Source organism: Choloepus didactylus, chromosome 14 (assembly GCF_015220235.1).
Source record: "Choloepus didactylus isolate mChoDid1 chromosome 14, mChoDid1.pri, whole genome shotgun sequence".
NCBI lineage: Eukaryota > Metazoa > Chordata > Mammalia > Pilosa > Megalonychidae > Choloepus > Choloepus didactylus.
This window is the reverse complement of record NC_051320.1, coordinates 62,594,080-62,615,250: the sequence shown is the minus strand read 5'-3', so window position 1 is coordinate 62,615,250 and position 21,171 is coordinate 62,594,080. Positions and strand designations below refer to the sequence as shown.

General features: G+C 36.1%; 1 protein-coding gene across 3 annotated transcripts in view; it reads right to left on the bottom strand.

The window, feature by feature from the left end:
* OXR1 (oxidation resistance 1) overlaps positions 1-21,171 on the bottom strand; it is a 494,800-nt gene that overhangs the window by 210,609 nt on the left and 263,020 nt on the right. The window contains exon 1 of one of the 3 annotated variants that reach the window (XM_037803214.1): positions 3,401-3,636. The exons of the other annotated variants lie outside the window; for them this stretch is intronic. Within the exon in view, the coding sequence (XP_037659142.1) occupies positions 3,401-3,413 (13 nt within the window). The 5' untranslated portion in view covers positions 3,414-3,636. Of the gene's footprint in view, positions 1-3,400; positions 3,637-21,171 lie in introns of those variants that run through there. 3 annotated transcript variants of the gene reach the window in all.

Below are 21,171 nucleotides of genomic sequence, written 5' to 3'. Positions count from 1 at the left end.
TTAATCAACATGATGGTTTGTTAATGTTTTGTCTTGTTATAAATACAGTTTTAATTTTATCAAACTTATACATGAACTGAAGCAGCGAATAGCTCTCCTGGGCTTGTTATTAAACACAATTCTTCTAACATCTTCTCTTTCCCACTCCCCAGATCCACCCACTCTCAAGTTTTTAATTCTGACGAGTTGCAGTCTGTTGATGTTATTGCCTCCTCTAGTCTTTGTTCTTTTGGGTCTATGTGCCATTTTATAAAAATCCCTTTGCTGTTATTTTAGTTGAGTTTTGAAAAGGAGTGGCTGTAGGTAATCTGCTATCTTTAACTGGAAGTCCTGCTTCCAGTCCTGATATTAACGTGTTTGAAATGTTTAGGAAAATCTAATTTATTGCATTTATATATTTTATTTATTAGTTTTACATGAGCTTCTTAAGTATTTAGACATGATTGGCTTATTACATTTTACATTTGTCCCATTAGGTATTTAAAATGTTTGTGAAAAATCATATACATTTTTAAATGTAATTTGAAATGTTTAAAGACATTTATTTAACTAGGCTTGGAAATGTGAATAAATCTCAGGGGAACTTAGTCTGTAAATTTATTAGTTAACTGAGTCAAGTGACTTTATACAAAAATACCTAAACACATATGAATTGTGTTGATAGGCTTAAGGAAAAATATGCCTTTTAATTAATATTGTTTATAAAAGGTTATATATTTTAACCAGTGACTAGTCTTTTTCACAAAAGACAACCCTTCCCCCCAACTAAAAGCCCAATTTATGGAAATAAATAAAAAATAGCATAAGTACTTTATGTCATAGAAGGGCAGAAGCTTTAAAAATGGAATTTTGTTTCAATTTTGGCTGAGAACCACAAGGCTGAAAACTGTGGAAAAGGTACCAAATATCTCCATATTCTAAAAGTGATGCCAAGTGCCTGTCGAATTGGTTTGTGTAGCATTGGCTCATCACATCCCCCAAAAGGTATAAAACAGTTGATAAGGAGGACGCTGAGAGAGAATTTCTTTGGAGAAAGTCATCAATATATTGTGCTTCCATCCTCTTCCGTATGTATTAGGAAGGGGGCTAGGGAGTGCTTCCCCCTCATATCAAGCCAGTTGAGGGCCTTCAAGGGGACTTAGTAATGAACCAGTTTCTGCTGCAGACCAGAGAAAGAGGAGGTCGTGTAGGCCTTGAGTTGTAATCCTAGTAATGGCAGAGCAAAGCAGTCTGTTTTGTGAACCAGACACCATGGTAGGTAACTTCTTGGGGTTGTTTGAAAAGGAGTCCAATGCAAGAGGGATATCTAGAGAGTCAAGGAACCCCAGCTGAAAACATCTGAGAGGCCTGGGGATAAGTAAGAGTCAGCCAGAAGAAAGGTATTCTTTATATTAAATAAACTGAAGTCAGAAGTTCTCTGGCATAATTATAAAGAACTGTATAAATGTTCACTCACTATTCGTGGTGGCTTGCAACTACGTAGCTGAGAAAAACATATTCTTAAACTTAATCTATTCCTGTGAGTGTGAACCCTTGTAAATAGAACCTTTTGATGAGGTTATTTCAGTTAAGGGGTGGCCTGACTGATGCAGGATGGGTTTTAATCCTAGTACTGAGTTCTTTACAGAGAAGGCCACAGAGATAGAGAAAGCCATGGGAAGGAGCTGGAAGTAACTGGAAATCAGAAAAGCCAGGAGAGGCTGCCATATGCATTGCCATGTGACAGAAAAGCCAAGGACCAAGGATGGCTGGCAGCCAGCCCCAGAATACTACACACAGTCTTCTGGGAGAAAGCAACAACTTGATGACACCTTGATTTTGGATTTCTTCTAACCTCAAAACCTTGAGCCGATAAATTCCCATTGCTTAAGCCAATCCACAGCATGGTATTTGCTTTAGCAGTCAGGAAACTAAAACAGTATTTATCTGAAAGAAATATTGCGTCAAAAGAGGTCAAACAGCTTCCTGACTCTGATAATAGTATTTACCCGAAAACAATGCTCCTTTGTTATTTCATTGGTAAGAGACTCTCTGCTAGACTAAAAAGAAAGTTAGAGCTATGGCTGGACATTCCTTATCATCTCCAATTACTGTTAAAAGGACCCCGAGAAAGGCCAAAGGTCTGTATTCTTGCCTCTTCTTTCACAATCTTCTCTAAGAAACTTCCTCTCTGTTCCATGGCTTCTTCAATTGTAATGAAGTCTACAGACTTCTCCAAAGTCTCCTTAGATTATAAATTAGTGATTCCTTCATAAATCCTTCATAAAATAAGCCTGCTGGTCAAGGGATAAGCTTTAGGAATTATTTTCTAAAAACAGGACACAACACTGCTGATGCTTCTTTCCTCCACTCTGTGGAAACTGGTGTTTTCCCTCTGACTTCATTATTATTAAGATTTACTCATACAAATAATAAAGAATTTGGCTTCTTAACTTGAACAAAAAAAAGCTAAGTTAAAATGTTCAAAGGACGGCTTATTTTTATTTAATGCTTTCCATTGTCACATACTTATCACTTTGAAGGAAAAATAGTAAACTCTTGATAGCAGGAACCTCTCTGTTTTGTTCTCCATCTCAGATGACCAGAAGATAGAATAAATAAGGGAAGAAAAACTTCATGGTTTGCTATTTTTAGCCACCACAAAGAACAAGTGCCTTGTTTTTAGCTTATTATTAACTTTTATTCCTATACTTCCGCATAATCTTACTTTACTTATTAGGTCTTTGGTATTTTTATTTCTCTCTAAGTGGGCTACTCTGCATTTTGATCAATATTTTTGATAAATATGTGCCTATTTTTAAAAACTTTTCATGCAGTCTTTTATATCCACTATTATTATAAATTACTTTATAGCATTAGAAAATTCACAAGTCACTGGCTGGGAAACATAACATCTTCTGACTTTTTACCATACTAGCAATTCTTTTGAGAATCTCAATATTGTTGTCTGATAGTAAATAAACATGACATTAAATGTATTATAATTTCATTTTATTCATCTGTTCTCATGTTTAGAGTGAAAAAAGATATTTGCTTCCACAAATTTACACTAACAAAACAGAAAATGAAAATAAGAAAACAAATCAAATAATGTTAATAGAAAATAATAAATGTTTTAAAAAGATTTAAAAAAAAAACCTCATTTTTACAGAATTGAAGTATTACAGGCAGTTAACATAATTAATGTTCTTTTCAAAAAATCAAAAGTTGGCCATTTCTGATAGTTACTCCATAGTAAGGCAACTATACAAATATCCAAATCTACTGTTATTTGCATAAGATTCCACTATTTGGTTAAATTCTATGTTCAGTAGCAGGACTTTTCTTTCCCCAACTAATGACTGACATTTCAAGCAAATGAGAAATAGAAAAACAGAAAGGCATGATTTCAGAAACTTACTTCTCAGCTTCATGGATATTGGAAATATTTTCTTGCAATTCAGCCTTTTGCAGTGGGTTGGCAAGTTTTCTTTTGAACATTCTTCATTGGGTTTATTTTCATCCCCAATTCTAAATCCCCAAGTACAGAGTGTCTTTGAATAGCACCATTCTTTCCCATCTTTAGCAGTCTGTTGAAGTGAGAAGTCTACACCTTCCCACTTGTCTCCCTCTGACTAATTTTAAGAGGCTTTTAGAGCTGAGTAAGGCAGTGGTAGCCAAAAGAATGAAGAAACAAATATGTGTTTCAGGTTTGAAAGGGCAAGTTATTCATTTACTCAAAGAATGTTCAGGGAAATATTTAGCTTCTGAAATTCTGTACATTTAGAGGCTAGAGAACATTCAAATATATTGGTCCCTCATTGTTCCTCACATAGTAATAGCTTCAGTAATATTATATTTTCTGAAATAAAAAAGAAATATATTGCTTCATCAAAAAGAAATTTAAAATTTTTAACATTTTAAAGGATACTTATATAAATTATTCTTTATTTATCGTTTTGTGCAGTTAGAGTCATAGCAGCCAGGCAATCATACATAAGAAAATGCTGGTCACCAGTATCAAGTTTCTCAACCTAAATCACGAATCATGATTTCGTGCAGCTGACTGGACATATTTGCTCAGTAAGAATGCACACACCTTTGCTATGAGCCTGGAATGAAAAGCAGCATTGGGGCTGAACCAGGAGTCCAGGGAAACTATTTGGAATTTTAACCAACCATTACTATCCCAAATCTAACTGAAGTGAAGAACTGAACACATCATGAAGATGAAATGATATAAAATGAACACAGATATCACAGTGGTTAAGAATCACTATGGGTGAAAATGTTATCTCTGTCTCATACATGGATCCAAAATTCAAACTTTACTGTTCAAAATTTAAGTTAGACTAGTAATTGCTTAACACAGCAACTTGACTTTAGAACAGGCCAGAACGATTTCCATTCTGGTCCAGGCTTTTCTACAAATTCCATTCTTTTAGGTTCCTAACAATCATTGGATCTTTCAAACACAGACTGGAATTAGATTTCAAGTAATTTATCATGTTTTTTTCCCTTTTTCATTTGCTGAATTAGGTAAAACATAAAGATACTGGGTTCAATAGTTGTGTAAGAGAAGCTAAATATACTCAATCCTAAGTCAGGAAAACAGTTATAACATTCAATTTTAGATATTAACAATATAACCATATACCATGTTTGAGGGATACCAATAATGGCTAACATCTTAGCGTGATTTATGTGCGAGATGTTTCTAAGCAATTTATTTAACGTAATCTTTACAATAATCTTGAGGTAGATACTCTTGGTCTATTCACATTATAGTTAAGAAAACGGAGGTATAGAGAGGTAAAGAAAACTTGCTAAGTCCCCACAATTAGTGAATGTTTGAACCAGGGTTTGGCTCAGTGCCTCCGTCTCCAGAGTCCACAAAGTCAGCCATGAGGCTTTACATCCTTTCCTGAATATTCACAGATAACCAGACATGCAAAAACAGTCACTTACTTCTCCCACTGTGGCCTAGGCTTTCTGCTCACTTATTCATCTAGCAGCTGGTAGATGTGGGCATCAGGAAGGCCAGAGCTAACTGAGGGTCTCAAGGGAGACGAAAGGACTTATGGGAGAACCAGAAGTTTGGAGCAAATCAAGGGTGAGGAGTTTAAGGTGTCAATAGCAATTACAGGATATCAGAAAAGGAAGGGGTGAGAATCAAATGGTCACTGTACAACCACCCACAGCCATAAAATAGGCAATTTGAGCAAAAGCCAAGCAGTAAGCCAGAACTGTGGCTGGGGCAAGCCAGGAATGCAGAGTCATTTCAAAAATCTTGGAATCAAAATGGCCATGGCAAAGAGGAGGGAGGTAAGAATTTCAGGAGCTCAGGAGAGGTCAGTCCAAGTCAGTAATAAAGGAGGTGGCAGATATTTCAGGAGGGTTTGATATATTTTCTTTCTGGGCAAGAAAAAGAATGAAAAGATAATCTAAGTGGATAGTAAGGTCAAAGGTGCCTGTCTTAGTTTTCCTCGGCTGCTATCACAAATACCACACATCAGGTTGGCTTAAACAACAGAAATTAGTTGGCTCATGATTTTGAGGCTTGATTCCTTCAAAATCAAGGAGTTGGGAAGATGATCTTTCTCCCCAAGTCTGAAAATTCTGGTCATGGCTGCCAACAATCCTTGGGGTTTCTTGGCTTGTATTCCTGCTTCGCAACACATGGCGATCTCTTCTTTTTCTTCTGGGTTCCACTGATTTAAGCTTCCAGCTCCCCCCTGGAGCTTTCTCTGATTATGTCTGAATTTTTTCTGCTTCTAAAGGATGCGAATAACCCGGACTAAGGCCCACCCTCATTCATTTGGGTCACATCTAAACTAAAACAATGCCTTCAAAAGATCATATTTACAATGGGTCCACACCTACAGGAACGTGGATCACCACCAGTAACAGGTCTAAATTGGGGTGTATAATTCAACCCACCACAGTGCCATTCTCTTAGTGGCTGAATTCAGCTGATGGCAGGAATAGGATAGAGAGTAAATGGGAAGACCAGGACAACCTTTTTGATAAGAACAATGTGGTCACCATGTAAATACTACTGAGCTGATGAACATATATCTAGTATACAAAGTATTTTGCTAAATAATGAATTTAGTACTCAGAGTACAGAATTCATATGTAAGTGGGACAATGAAATTAATCAAATTTAAAAGTTAATAATTGATCTATTTTACGACTATATTAAATCTGTAAGTTTTTTCCTTTCTATCATATTTACAAGTAACCCTGATTGTTTTTGATAGCAACTTTTGCCCCTATAGTTAGTGTTTGCGATCTCTCCATATATATATATATATATATATATATATATATATATATATATATATATATATAAATTCTTAATTCCTTAAAATGTTGCCAGGAAGTTATGCCAGGGCTCAAGAAGAATTAACTATGGATGATATCCTGAACCATATAGACTACACATATCTTACATATGAACTTATTTCTTTGTAAAGTAAACAAAGTTTAGATATCTTCTATCAGTTACCATATATGCATCCACGTTACTTGCACATAGGTCCATTAATTGATACAAAATTATTATATCAAGTTCTAATTCTGCTTTAGAAATTTATGCTTTATCTGTTAGAATGCAGTCTGGAGATAAGAGCAGAATATAAAGAACTGTTTACTTAGGTATAAAGTTGATAACACTAAGTTATTACAAAGGTGGCAAATGTGAGAAACAGCTTCTACCTGCAGTGCAGGGAGCAAAGGGAAGTGGTTGGAATTATTAAAACAGAAGCTTGGAGAAGAGGCCCTGTATAGGGCAGCTGGATAAAATACAGGACACCCAGTTAAATATGCAATATTTGGGACATACTTATACCAAAAAAAAGTTTTATTTTTTTTTAAACTAAAATTCAAATTTAACTGGGTGTCCTGAATTGTTCTTTGCTCAATCTGGCAACCTTAACCCTGTGGGGCCACAACTTACTGGCCAGCTGGTGCTAGAGTCTCTAAAAAGGAAGGTCCGTTGGGGCTGGATCTGCAAATGTTAGAAAAACTGCAAACACCATTCAGTTGTTGTCAAAGTAAGGAAGGTAGCTGGGGAGACACAGGAGCTTCAAGCAGACAGAATAGAGCAAGATCCTTCTTCTGCAGCCTCACAGCCTTCCTCTGGTGCCCCCTATTGGCAGAGCCTAACAGGTAGCAATTGGCAAAGTAGAAACTTGGTATATGTAGTCCCATCACAAAGCTGAGCAGTGTGGGTTTGGATCTGGGAGACAAAAATTTAATGGCTGGCACGTGAAAATGTGTTCAATGTAATTTATCACTTTAAGGAAATCATGTAATTACTTATTGTTCATGTGGCTAGTCTAGAAAATTTGCATATCATTAATTTCAAGCTAATATTAAAGAAAATATTTCATATATTTAATAATTTTCTGGAAAGTACCACGAATTCTTCTGGATAAAAACAGTAAAAAATCGTTCCCCTAAAATACAAAGAAAAAAATATTTCCCCAGTGAAATGCTGCAAAAACTGTTTACATAAAAATTCCACTATTACATGCAAGAAAAGTGTATATGAAAACTTCTTAAATACTTTTTTTGTTTAAAATGTTAAAAGTTATACTGGCCTGAAATGTAATCTTAATTTGTAAAGTGTTTACCATAATTATTATATAGCATTAACACTCTTTCTAAATACAATGATGCTTGACTTTCCAATTTTAGAATTTCCTTTCAAATGTCATAATGTATGATCAATTATTATGAGCATTACTTTACAGAACAGATAATTTAAATAGCATCCAAGAGTCATCACCAATGGACGACTGCCTAAATACTGCCTTAAAAAAATCACCCCTAATTGTTTTGAATCTCTGCTAATTTCCTTTTTAAGCTGCACATATTGCATATTTATTTTTACTCTAGATGAAAATCTTTCAAAAACATGCTACACTTTTTCCCAAGTCTTCTATAAAAGAGCCTGTGGAAATATATTTGATCTTTTATTTTTAACTTGGCTACCATTAAAAATCATTATATCATTCTGGATGTTACTGATATGTACAATAATAATGACTTCTATTCTTAAAATTTCTAGAATACTATTCCAAAAAATAACAAATTTTCATTCTTATTAGAATAATATATATGTTTTAGAAAATTTAGAAAACACATGAAAAAGTAGAAAAAAGAAAAATAAACTTACCTCTCTAAGAAAATTATAGGTAATACTTTAGTGCATTTACTTCCAGGATGTCTATTCTCAATTTTTAAAACCATATTTGTAATGACATTTTACATGCAAAGTTGTATCCAGTCTCAAAGAAGTATTTTTCTGTGATATTTAAGCTTCTTGTAAAAATCATGTATAAGAACTTCTTAATATATTTCTTGAATAGAAGAGCCATAATTTAAGCATTATTGTTCTATTGTTACAAATAAACTGTTGTTATTTTTAAAAACATAATTTCATTTTTAATTGTGTGTGTTTTTAATCTAATCAACATCACTCTCTCACCTCTTTGGCAATTCTCGGCTCCCATTATTTGCTGATAATGTGTCTGCTGCTCTTTTCTAATTTGCTGTTTTTAATCTGCCAGAGACTTGGAAACCATATAATCAAATGTGCTAAATTTTATCTAAATTCAGAGTTAATGTGCTTTGAAATGAGAATTTAAAGTCTTCCCTCTGAGAAAATTGCTTGAGCTTTGGCACATAAATGAGGGGCCATTTATTTTAGCAATTCAACACTCCCTTCTTTTTTTTTTAAATACGTTATTCAAGATTCTTTCCTGGATCAAGTTGGTTGGTATTGCATGTAAGTATCATTATTAAGGTGTCATACATATACTTTGTACCTTCTTTAGTACCTAACATAGTCTGGACTCATAAAGATTTTTATTTGCATTAAAATGAGGGATGAATAAATGATCAAAATGATATAAATTATATGTAAACATTGCTGGTGCATGTGAAAACATACTCTGCCTCATAAGTAATCAAAGGCCTGCAAGTGTCCTTTTCACATAATCAAATGATCCATATTTTATTAAATTATAGTAATGCTAGTGAGAGTGATAGGAAACAGATTAGAACTAGTAGAAGGGGAAATTTTCACAACTCTTTGTGGAAAGTGATTTGGAAGTATAGATGAAAAGTTTTTCAAATCTTCCTACTCTTTGACTCAATATCACTCTTTGGACTCTATTCTAATAGTTTAAAATGCAGGGAAAAATTAATGCCCAAAGTGTTCATAGTAGGATTATTAATACCAGCAAAGACCATAGTTAGCATCCAGTATTAGAAACCTGTTGAATAAATTCTGGTATTTCTATAGATTAAAATAATACATCCATAAACAAAATGATATTGCAATAACATTTTAATGACGTGGGGAAATATATACTCTCAGGTTTAATTAAAAAAATCAGAATGCAAAACTGCATCCAATTATAAAAATTTTGAAGAAGTCACATAAGCAAAGCCATAAAGGAAATACACTAACTCTTAACAATAGTTATCTCTGGTTAACGGAATTATTGTTGACTATTACTTTGTTTAAACTTTCCATATTTTTCAAATCTTCTATAACATGCATTTTTAACAATGAGAAAGAAACAATATATGTTATAATCTTTAAAAATGCTGGAATATAGCACACATGGTAACTACAGTAGGAACATAATTTTTGGGGTACAAGAATCTTTTGTTCTGTCCATGATTGTTTATATTTGGACAACCTGATACACTTATTGGGAAAATTGGATAGATACACTTTAGCTTTGGTGGAAAGGAAGTCAAGCAGCATCCTTTCCTCAGCGGTTCTGTGCCAGAACCTGTTAGTTTTCTCCCTAATATCTGTTCTCATCCATCCATCCATCCATTTATCTATCCATCCATCCATCCATCCATCCATCCATCCATCAAGGGAGATATGGTTTAACTGGGCACAAGGCTGTCCAGGTCAAGATTTTCCAGCCTCCCTTGATTCCAGGTGTGATCATTTGACAGTTTCTGACCACTGAGAAATGAACAGAAGTGATGTGACAATTTCTGGGTCATGCTCCTACAAGGAAAAGTCTATGCCCGCCTTTCCTTTACTCTTTATTCACTGGCTGGAAGGTAGATGTTGAGATGCACACTGGAGAAGCCTTTTTAGACCAAGCAATGGAAGCTGAATACTAAGGACATCAGAGAAACTAGGAGACTCTACCTTAACACCAAGAATCTGCCCAGGTTTTGTTATCTTCAGACTTCTGTGTGGGACAAAAATAATCTATTTTGTTTATGTCATTTTCTTGGACTTTGTTATAGCAGCCAAATTATTATCCTAACTATTACTGCTTCTATTTGGCAGAAGCATCTGGATTTGGTTGATTATTCTTAGAAGATGAGCTAATCATCCCTAATTGCAACAAAACTAAAATCACTATCTTTAGTAGCCATTCTCTAACATTTAAATACTTTTAAATAATCCACTGTATGGGCTAATTAATATAGCTATTTGAGAGTGCAGAGTGCCATGCTACTTGAAACCAGATGTCCCAGAAGTCATCTAAGGTTTTTCTAAGAATGAATGCCTTTTTTCCAAATTTAAATCACTCATTATATGCCATATGGCTCAACTCAGTTGCTGCAGAAGGTTCAAATAATTTATTTATTAGGAGAATGTTGAAAGTACTTGCAGGCCATATGGCTTCCCGATCAGTACTGAAACAAGGGTAAGGTTCTGAACTGTTCAATAGAATGCCAGGTACTTCAGCTCTGATATCTTAAGCATTAAGAAACTTTGTTTCTGTTAGTATCTTGGGAAGCTGAACTATATAGTTCCCTGCTTAGAGAACTAAATTTTGAACCGACAGCAATAGAATAGGGCTCAGTTCTTTAAAATGGTTTTATTTGAAGGACTAATGGATATATTAGCAATCTATTCTTGATTCTCCAAATAATGTCTACCATTAAAGTAGAACATCAGAAAACAAAATATGAAAAGTTAGCATTTGAATGGTGGCTGAATACATGTTTCTTTAGAAGTTTTGTTTGTTTTTAGACAACACTCCATTCAATAAACTCTCCTTTGAATTTAATTTACAAAAGTGTAAGATGAATGTCAAGCTTCCTTTTTAAAAATGAATGTGGATAGATAGATAAGATAGATAAGACAGATAGATGATGAAAGAAAGGAGAGGAGAGAGGGGGAGAGAGAGAGAGAGAGGGAGAGAGAGAGAGAGAGGAAGCCCAATGTGTTTCCCAATTAGTTGTAGCTACTCTGGTGGCTATGGCTATCTACCTTTTTGACCATCTAGCACATATCCTTCTTCCTCTTGATAACAGCCCTCCCATTTGTGTACTGCTGTCACCTCTCTCCAATGTAGCACATGTGCTTCAAGACTGGAACCCCCACCCCACCAAATTAAAGGTAGAATCTATGGCTCGGGACTAGGCTAATAAGCACAACCATATCGCCAGTTACATTAGTTGGATAAGGGAAGGGCAAGTGCTATAGGTTGATTCATTTAGGGTAAAGCTCAGGAGTTGTGTTTGAGGGTGGAAGGCCTGCACTCTTCTGGATGAATGTAAATGAGAGAGCAGGTATGACAGTCAGGTTCTCAACCATTTACTACATAATGTTAGCTACTTCAGATTTTAAACAAAAAGAAACCCAAATATGAATGACATAGCCACATTGAGACCATGAGGTAGAAATCTTGCTTAGAATGGAGTTAGCACCAAAACAGCAGAGTCAAGAAACGGAGAGGGCACGAAAATGGATCCTTCTCACATCATTTTAGTGGACATATCATGCTTTATCTCAAGATGTTCATAGATGAACATGATTGAAATCCAGAAGTAAGCTGGATGTCTTATTCAATTTATCACAGATTTTCTGTTGCTTGTAACCAACTGATAGCATCCTGATGAAGCTATCAAGAAATGAGACAAATTCAGGGCTTCACTCCAATGTTTATTTCCTCTCACATTTCTGGTAATACCAATCCAGTCTTTTAAAGGTGATCATTGGGTTTTGAACTTTACACCATTTTATAATATCTTTAATTTCATAAACCTCTGCAAACCTTTCTAACACTACATGAGGTGATGGAAAGAATCCTTCCCACATTAATGTTCTGTCTACCTTAAGTCAGGCATTTAATGGACACTATTTTATTTAATCCTCAAAACTGAGAGTGTAGGGCACCCATTAATATAAGGAAAAAGAGACTTAGACAACATCCCGAAGGTCACAAAGCAGTGAATCTAGCTGCTGGGACTTGAACCTCCAAAGCCCAGGCTCTTTCTGGTATGCTAGATTGCCTTAGTTAAGTAACAAATTCCAAATAAATCAAAACAGACCAACAGATATATCATTTAGCATATGAGTTTTTTAATAAATTGGCCACACCACCCATACCTCTGTACATTTGTATACCACTTTAAAAAGCAGAATTTTGGTTTGAAAAAACAGAGAATTTTCTAGACCACTTTCAGATAACTGCAATGTCTCCAAAATAAGACCAGATATAACTGACTTTTAAAAAAAGCAAAACCTGACTGCTAATTCAAACAGTTTGACAACTAGTGACTATTTTATTTTAGTCTTTACCCTCAATAGGCATCACATGCATCAAATGATCATTTATCAAAGAGCTATTTTTAGCTTTCTTTCCTTTCTCCCTAAGCTAGCCAGAGTTTCACAGTTCAAATATCCCTATTGTTAAAGCTTGATTCTTGGCCATTTTCTGCTTTTCTACTGTAATTTCTCCTTTGATTTTTGGGCTTTCTTTTCCATAATAACATTCTTCCCCTGAAGGTTGAGGTGTCTCTTTGCCTACTTGTATATCATCTCTTTCTAGCACGTATCAAAGTTCAAGTTTCCTATTTTTTTTCTCTCAAGGTACTGTTTAACTCTTTAATTTTGTCATTTTTCTCTCCTCCCCCTCCATAAATTTCCACACTATCAAACAACCTCCTTTATAATTGCTAGTGCTGGCAACTATCTCTCTTTGAACTTCTTCTTAAATATCAAAATCATGGTTGGAGCTCTTGGTAACCATTAATTGATCACATCAAATTGAACTCTATGCAACAGAGAAACTACAAAGGAATTAGCTGACTACTTGCAGACTTCCAGTGTTCTAGAACTTTCTTCAAAGGGGAAACATGCAGACACAGTGGATGCAGCATTAATGATTTTCCTGAATGTCAGAGTCTGAAAACACCAGGAAGCACAACTGGATATTATCAGATTTATTTTTCACATGAAAGTGGATGATAAAACTGTGAGTAAGAATCACAGAGAGGGGTCAAATTCAGATCAAACCATCAAAGCTGCACCATGACAGTGTTCTGACAAGAATGCAGTAGCTTTGAAAATTATGTAAGGTCACATCCAGCTGCAACGTGTTCTGGTTATTTCAAAGCATTTACACCTAGAGATATAAATAATAATCTATTTACTTTAGAAAAGCAGTTCCCACACAGACATTTCATATTTGATTCCCAAAGGAGAAAATATTGTACAGGTTACCAATATTTCACAAGGTTTTGCAGTGTTTCTGGATTTCATAACAGTTTGGGATTGATTTATATATGCACTGTCAAACCAGCCAAATATGAAATTTGACTTACTGAAAGTGATTTCAATGTTCAATAGTAGAATGTCAAAGTGAGCACTGATGTGACTATCAATGAAATATTTATAGGAACTTTCCTGTCATTTCTCCTAAATTAATTAAATTAGTGAAACAAACAAGACTTACACTGATTTAGCAAGACTTTATCTTTGTTGGATCATAGGATCTTGTATCTCAGAAAAAAGATTTGCAAAAATGTCCTGGGCTGGTAATATAGCATACTGAATGGATATTCTTGCCGCTCAAGATTTAGTATGCAATAACTTGCTTTTAAAACTAGTTTAAAATATTTTTTTCAACATAATATCGAATTTTGTGAGGTGACAAGAAATGGGACAGAGCAAGTTCCCTCTTCTCTCTTTTCCCTGTACCCAATGAGACATAGATAGTGGGAAGACAAAATAATCTCATGAGAGGTAAGATAAGAAAGTTCTTAAGTTATGCTTGTAGCATACTGAATAAAATTGAGAAGGGTGGAAGTCGGGGGCGGGATCTACCTGTTATGGCACTAGGGTGTGGACAGTTGCTCCAACAGTATCTGGAGCCTAAGCCATTCAGGCCAACACCCCTGCTCAGGAGATGGGACTTCCAAGGCAGGCAGATGTGTCAGGAGTATGCCTATTGATATAAGTCAAGGTTCAAGACGAGAATAACTTCTGATGCCTGCTGCAAGCAAATCTTGGCTGGCTGTATATGACTTCCATAGAAGTAAGATGAGTAAGGTGGGAGCATCCAGTGCTATCAGGACAGGCCTAAGGGTGAGGTTCTCAAAAAGAGCTGGGAGGAAAGACCCAAACCAGTTTATGGAGCAGAATTCCATTAACAGTGGATATCTCAAATTTGCCTAATAGTTTTCCTTCCCCTTATTACCCAGGTTAGAGCACTTTTATAACTGCAATTCCTTAATACAATGGACTATCTGCATTCAGTGGTTCTCAAGATTTAGTGCCAGTAATAATCATCTGTTTAAAATACAGACTTGGGCTATATCCCCGAGATTCTGACTTTCTCCATATTTCCCCTGGTTTTATGTCTCTCAATGATTTTTAACCCACATTGCCTTTTGAAATGGAACATGTTTTTCTTCCAACTTTAAGAATTGTGTGTTTAGGAAAATCTCTACCAACTTTATTTTTATTTTCTATTATGAAAAAAATAATGTGTTTTTGGTCCCCATTTGTCACATATGAGTGTTATCATATTGAAATACCGAATTTTAAAAAAAATTACTCTTCATTACCTTTTTTTCCCAATTAGGAATTATCCTGTTTCTAAGAAATATTTATTAATTTGTGCTTTTTTCTTGGTGTTGGTTTAATGGATTTGGGGACAGGTGTGATAAAGAGACACATGGATATAAGTTGTATCCTTGGTGCCAAGATGCAGGGAGCAGCTGGTGTTAATTGCAGGGTAAAGTTTATTCATGATAAGATACCAAGAGAGTTGGGGCAAACTGGACAGGGGGATGATTGTAGTATGGATGGGACCAGACTAACATTCAATCAGTGTGTAGTATCAGAAATACTTCTGTACTGTCTGACAAAGAGCTGCTGCCCCAAAACTCCATTAGGCTCCTCAGACCACCCAGGTACTAAAGGATTGGCAATCACCTGGCAGAGGCTCTCTGGTCCAATGTCCAGTACTGCAGATTACAACTGATTGGGCCGAGTTTCTGTTAGTCTGGTTGCGAAACATTTTTACTATTTCTCCTGTATAGGGGTACAATATATAAATATTCATGAATATTGACTCTTATAGTTGAGCTGACTGTAGAAGCATGGGGGAGTCCAGGCAAGACCTGAAGAATCAACCAGCTTTGCATAAACTCAATTGTCTACTCAAAGAATAGTGAGATAGATAAATGTTTGTCGTTTTAGCTACAAAATTTTGTGTTGATTTGTTATGTAGCAATAGCTAACTGATACAAAAGGGCCATATGCTTTTACTTCTCAGAGCAGCCTCTTCAACAGGGAAGCTTTTCCCAAACACATATCATAGGGTTAGAAGCTCATGCCTTAACTCTATGAAGTGATTGTTATTTCCACTTGATACATGAGGAAATGAAAACTTAGAGAGGTGAAAGGACTTCTTCAAAGTCACAAAGCTAATGAGTGGTAATATCAGCATTCAAACCTAGTATGTCTGACTTCAAAATCATTGTGGTTAGCAACCGTAATAACATGTAATATACTTTAGTTTGCTAATATATCTTCCATTTCTAACTTAGTTTTTGAGGTGGTTATGTTTAAAGCATTCCTTGTTGATCTTCCTTCTTTAGGAAGGTGATATGAAGTCCCTTCTCTTAAAAATAAAAACAAAACAGACAGGACAAATCATAACCCAAAACCCATTTCAGAAGGGAAGTTTCTATCACCAACATGAGTGGAATTTGATCACTGCACAGGACTGCAGCTCTTCTTTATGACTCTAAGGACTCATTCTTGCTGCATTTAGTCTATCATTCTTGCTTGCCTGCAGAGATGAAGAATAAAGGCTAGTACCATATTCTTTTTTGTGGCGAATTCAACAAGTAGAGTCTAGGGAAGGGATATGTTTCTTTATCTTCTTGGGAGCTGCCTTGCTATAAGGTTGTTCCAAATAAAAATGTAGAATTCCACAAGGCAGTGGTTTTATGGAGAAGTATTCTGCTAATTCCTGGATGTAGAATTCTGTGTTTCAGATGAACATGTTCAGCAGTACTAAAAATCTGAGCTGACTGTCTTTCGCTGTTACTATCTAGGAGAAATCCAGGCTAGAACAATAGTCTCTGTGGGTAACATAACCCTTAACTTTATGATACGTATAATTAAAATTTCACTTTAAACTGGGTATTAAGTTACAGCTCTGGAGTGAATTATTTCCCAAGCTTCGGGTTCTTTATTAAGGACAGAAAGAAATTAAAATAGTTTTAAGTACTACAAAGAGGAAAGCTTTCTTTAAATACTCCTGATCAGCTTTTCAGGTGTGTTATGCCTTCTTTATGAGAAAAAGAAGAAAAAATCTTAATTAATCTAATTAATTGGAAGAGCTTAATGTAGACAAAGTTTCATTAAATACAATTAGAGCAAATACTAAGGGAGAAATGGGAATGTGAATTAATGTGTATGTGTGAGAAGAAAAGGAAGGAATTAGATTCATATAAGAGTTCAGAAATAACGAAAACTGCAGGTGGGTATTTGCTCAGACTGCTTAAATACCTCCAAGGTTACAAAATTAATGAGGGAAGGGAATTGCTTGGTCTCAGACAAGAGAACAGGAAGCCATGGCCTGAAGCTACGGAAGGAAAGCTTAGACTAGCAGTTAGGAAACCCAGTGCATTAGAAAGAACATTTAGTAGAGAAACATATCCACAGAACAGTGACCGTGAGGTAACACTAGCAGTGAGATTACATAACCAGTGAGGAAGGATTATGTAACACACAGGCATAGCGTTAGATGGTCATCCTACATAACAAGGGGCTTCTGTGGTGCTTCTGCTGAGGTCAGTTTTCAAATCTTTTTGTGCCTGTTGCGTTTTAAGGACATCTGATTTCCTACTATGTTCATATTCATGCGTGATCTCATTTAATTAAAACAACCTATGAATTAAGTACTTCTATCGCCTTGTTTCATAGACGAGGCGAATGTAGCCAAGGGACATTAAATGACCAGTTCAGCTCACACAGTTAATAAAGGCAGGGCCAGCATCTGAAGATGGATTCTCTCGTATGATACCTGCGTTCATGCTCCCCAAACAGCTCAGGGCTATAGAGCGTCTGATGTTGAGACGGTAATATATTCTTAAACATAAAGGATTTGTATTCTTCAGCACAGCCGAGGCCTTATAGTTTGTCTTTCTTCCTGGAATTGCCTAAATTCAAAGAATTTTAAATGAAAGCAAAGTACAAAACAGATTTGCAGTGCCTTCTCATTACTCAACAGCCTTCCAAACTGCCCCCAGAGCTAAGCAACCAGGCCTGGACAGGAGGAGTTTGATCTATTTCTTCCTGCTACCCCAGCCGACTTTTTCCTTCCCTCTGCTTTACAGTATCTACTATAAAGATAGTTATAGCAGGTCATAAGCCAGGGGCATCCCTAATGCTTTGTTTTGCAGAGTTCTCGGATAATGCTGGTGCTGAAGGACTCTGAGTGACAACAGAATTAGCAGAGAAAACAAGAATACACATTTTGCAGCAAGGCCTAGGAAGGCTGTCTCTTTGGAGACATTTTACCCAGCTATATATTTTATCATACCCCCCCCCCAAAAAAAAAATCTCCAGCCATTTTGAGAGACCTTCCACTGTTCTGTTTTTGTTTTTTGTTATACTACAGCCAAACAGAGCTTACTTTGTAAATGGATACTGTGAACTTTCCTCAGAGGTAAAGTCTTGGCTTATAATAGATTATGTGGATAACTTCCTCAGGCAGCCAATTACATCTTCTTCCCCGAAGACTTTTCCAACAAAGTAGGTGGCTTGAATCCCATTCTGAGGGAGTTCCAAGACCACAGAAAAATAATGTTTTCCACTTGAAGAGGTAATAAGCCAGTCTTTGGAATGGCACACCGATTTATATCTAATATATAAATATCCAAAGGGAAAGGATTACACGGATCATACCTGCAAGCTGAGGAATTTGTAGAACTTAGGCCAAAATAAATAATAATTTAGAATGGCTAAAATGGAGAAGGAGTTAATCACATGAGTGAGCCTCCATTCAGTGTCTGGTTAGGGGAGCAAATGTAACACTCAAATTTTTATCAGTCTATAGCATCCCATTGGTACCACTGAACCAAACTTTTGTCACTCTGACAAAACTTTATTTCAAAACATCAGCATATAATTCAGATCAGAATGTGTCCTAAGGTATTTTCATTAGGCTGAGCTTAAGCAGATGTTAGAAAGTTTTCAGATCACACTTAATTGTGGAAAACAGCCTCCTTAGGATCATTTGAGAAGACAGTCTAGGACTCATTAATTATAACCAGCATATTCATTTATGCCATTGTGAATCTGCACACTCAGATGTGATCCCATAGAAAAGTAGGTTAAGTAAAATATTCACTTTTACAAGGCCAATTAATATTTTTTTCAAGGTATCAGTTACCTTGTGGCAAAATACTCGTTCTAGGGCATTATATGATAAACCACTGTTCTGTAAGAGGGAATTTAGCCAGAGTTTATTGAACTCACATCATATCATTATTAGATAGATCAAAAATAGATACTGATATACATATTAATTATTTTCAAGTCACAGGGAGACATACTATATTGCAATATGTATTGGCAAACTTTTGATTTATTAAAGATATGGGATTGAATCTAGATATAACCTATTAGATTACTATAATAGTATAAGCAGAATTCATTATTTCTACACATAGGGTGGGAAAGACTAGACCGCTTTCTGACAAGAATATTTATTCAATATCTATCAGCATGGTATTGATTGTTTTCAAAGGAAAGAGACTAGAAAATTATTACCACTGGATATGGAAAACCTGAATGTCCTCAAATAAGATGCAAAGCTTATTTTCATTTTAAATGCCAATGTTATGAACAAATATATTGTAATAAGGACGAAGAGTCATGCTCATACTTTGTAAGGATCCCTGATCAGGGTTGTAGTTGTTATAAATGACAGCTTAGATAAGTTGTAGTTATAGACTTGTTTCTTAAGAAATGCTTTTAATAATAAGGTTAACTTGTAGCTGACATCCCTAGAAGGGACACTATAGAATACCACTTCTTCAGTGTAAGTATTGCTGTTGAAAGAGTACAGGTGAGAAAAACAAGGTGGAGACCACACAGCTTTCCCAGGGCAGACCAAATGTAGAGCCTCCAGGCTCTTCCTTCCCAAGGATCTGCAGACATTGATCATTAAAGATCAGAGATGGGAGGATGAGGGAAGAGCCATAGTGTAAGAAGAGGGGCAGCGCTGCCTCTGCAGGTAGTCATCTAATGAGCTCTTAATGAAGAGGCAGGTGCTCACAACCTGGATGTTCTCAGGGTCTGCAAGGGGCAGGGAGAGAGTGCACAGTGGACTCAGGCTGAGTGATGTCTACAGAAAGGCACTGATGTTTGGTTCATTTATTTCTACTCTTACTCTATGCATTTGTGCATGAGAATTCAAAGCAACAAAGAATCTTTGTTTCAAACATTCAGCTTCATTATTAATTCCCACATAACTCCAGGGATAGCAGTAAGTCAAAAAGAAAGCAGGAAAAAAAAAAAAACATACAGTAATTCAGCAAGACACCTACCTCCTCACCCTGGTACTAGGTCACTCACAACTGACAAATGAAACAGGTGCTCATCGTCAGGCAATTAACCAGGCAGGACTGATGAAACCCCTGACACTGATCAAGATAAGAAATGGGATTCACCGTGGCCACATGTTGGAGCTTGAGAGGTGCTGAACACAAGCACTTTCCCTCAAATGCCCCCTCTTCATCCCCATTCTAAGTGGAAGAACTCGGGTTCAAATATTTCCCCCTCGGTCCTGTTCCCTCCCCTCATATCTCCAGATCCACTTCATCAGCAAGCCCTTCAAAAGAGATTCTGAATCCATTCATTTCTTTTCTCTGTTACTATCACCCTAACCCAACCTATTATCTTCCCTGCCACACTACAACAGCACCTCAGCTGGGCTGCCTCCTTCCGATGTGTCTCCCACAATCCATTCTTCATACACACTAAGTTTTAAAAAAGGAAATTAAGTTCAGACGATTGCTTTGTTTAAATCTCCTTACTAGTCTACAAGCTCCAACAAGCCCTGCCCAGATCTTCTACTACCCTCCCCCTCCCTCACAATTCTGGCCTTATTTCCTTTCCTACAATGATCCTTGCTCATTCCCACCTTTTTGCCCTTGCACTTGCTATTCCCTTGATGTTTATATATATGGCTTCTCATCATTTATGTCTTAATTCAAAAGTAACTTCTTTGGAGATGCCTTTCCTGGTGGCTCAATCTAAAAGCCATCTACCATCTAACCTTCTCTACGATGTCACCCTATTTAATTACTTTGAAGAGCACTTTATCCCTATTTAAAATTATCATGTTCCTTTATAAATTTACTTCTTATCATTTGTGCTCCTACATCACTGGAATTCAAGTTCTTAGCGTTCAGAGACTTGACTGTCCACTGCTCCATCCTAACACTAAGCCCAGGAGGTGCTTAGTAAATCACTACTGAATAAATAATGGTAAAATTTACTTATAGTCCATCTAAGTTAGAGCTTTATAACATCCATGGATTTCCTCTGAAGTCCATCATTTAGAACCTTCCTTTTCCTGCTACTATCACCTTAAGGAAAGGTCTCTCAGCCTTCACTACCAGAACAGGACCAACTCAAGAACTTCTAAGTAGCTTTTAATGTTTCCCCAAATTTTCTGACCACAAAATTCACCTTGGATGAATGTTAAAAAGACTCCTCTGCCCTGGATATTGACTCGGTAGATTTTTAGTGCAGACCTCTAAACTCACATTCTAGAATATGCTTGTGATCATGTATGAACATTTGGGAGCATTAGTTTAGGGCAGTGGTTCTCAACCATAACTTACATAGAATTACCTGAAGAGCTTGTAAAAATTACC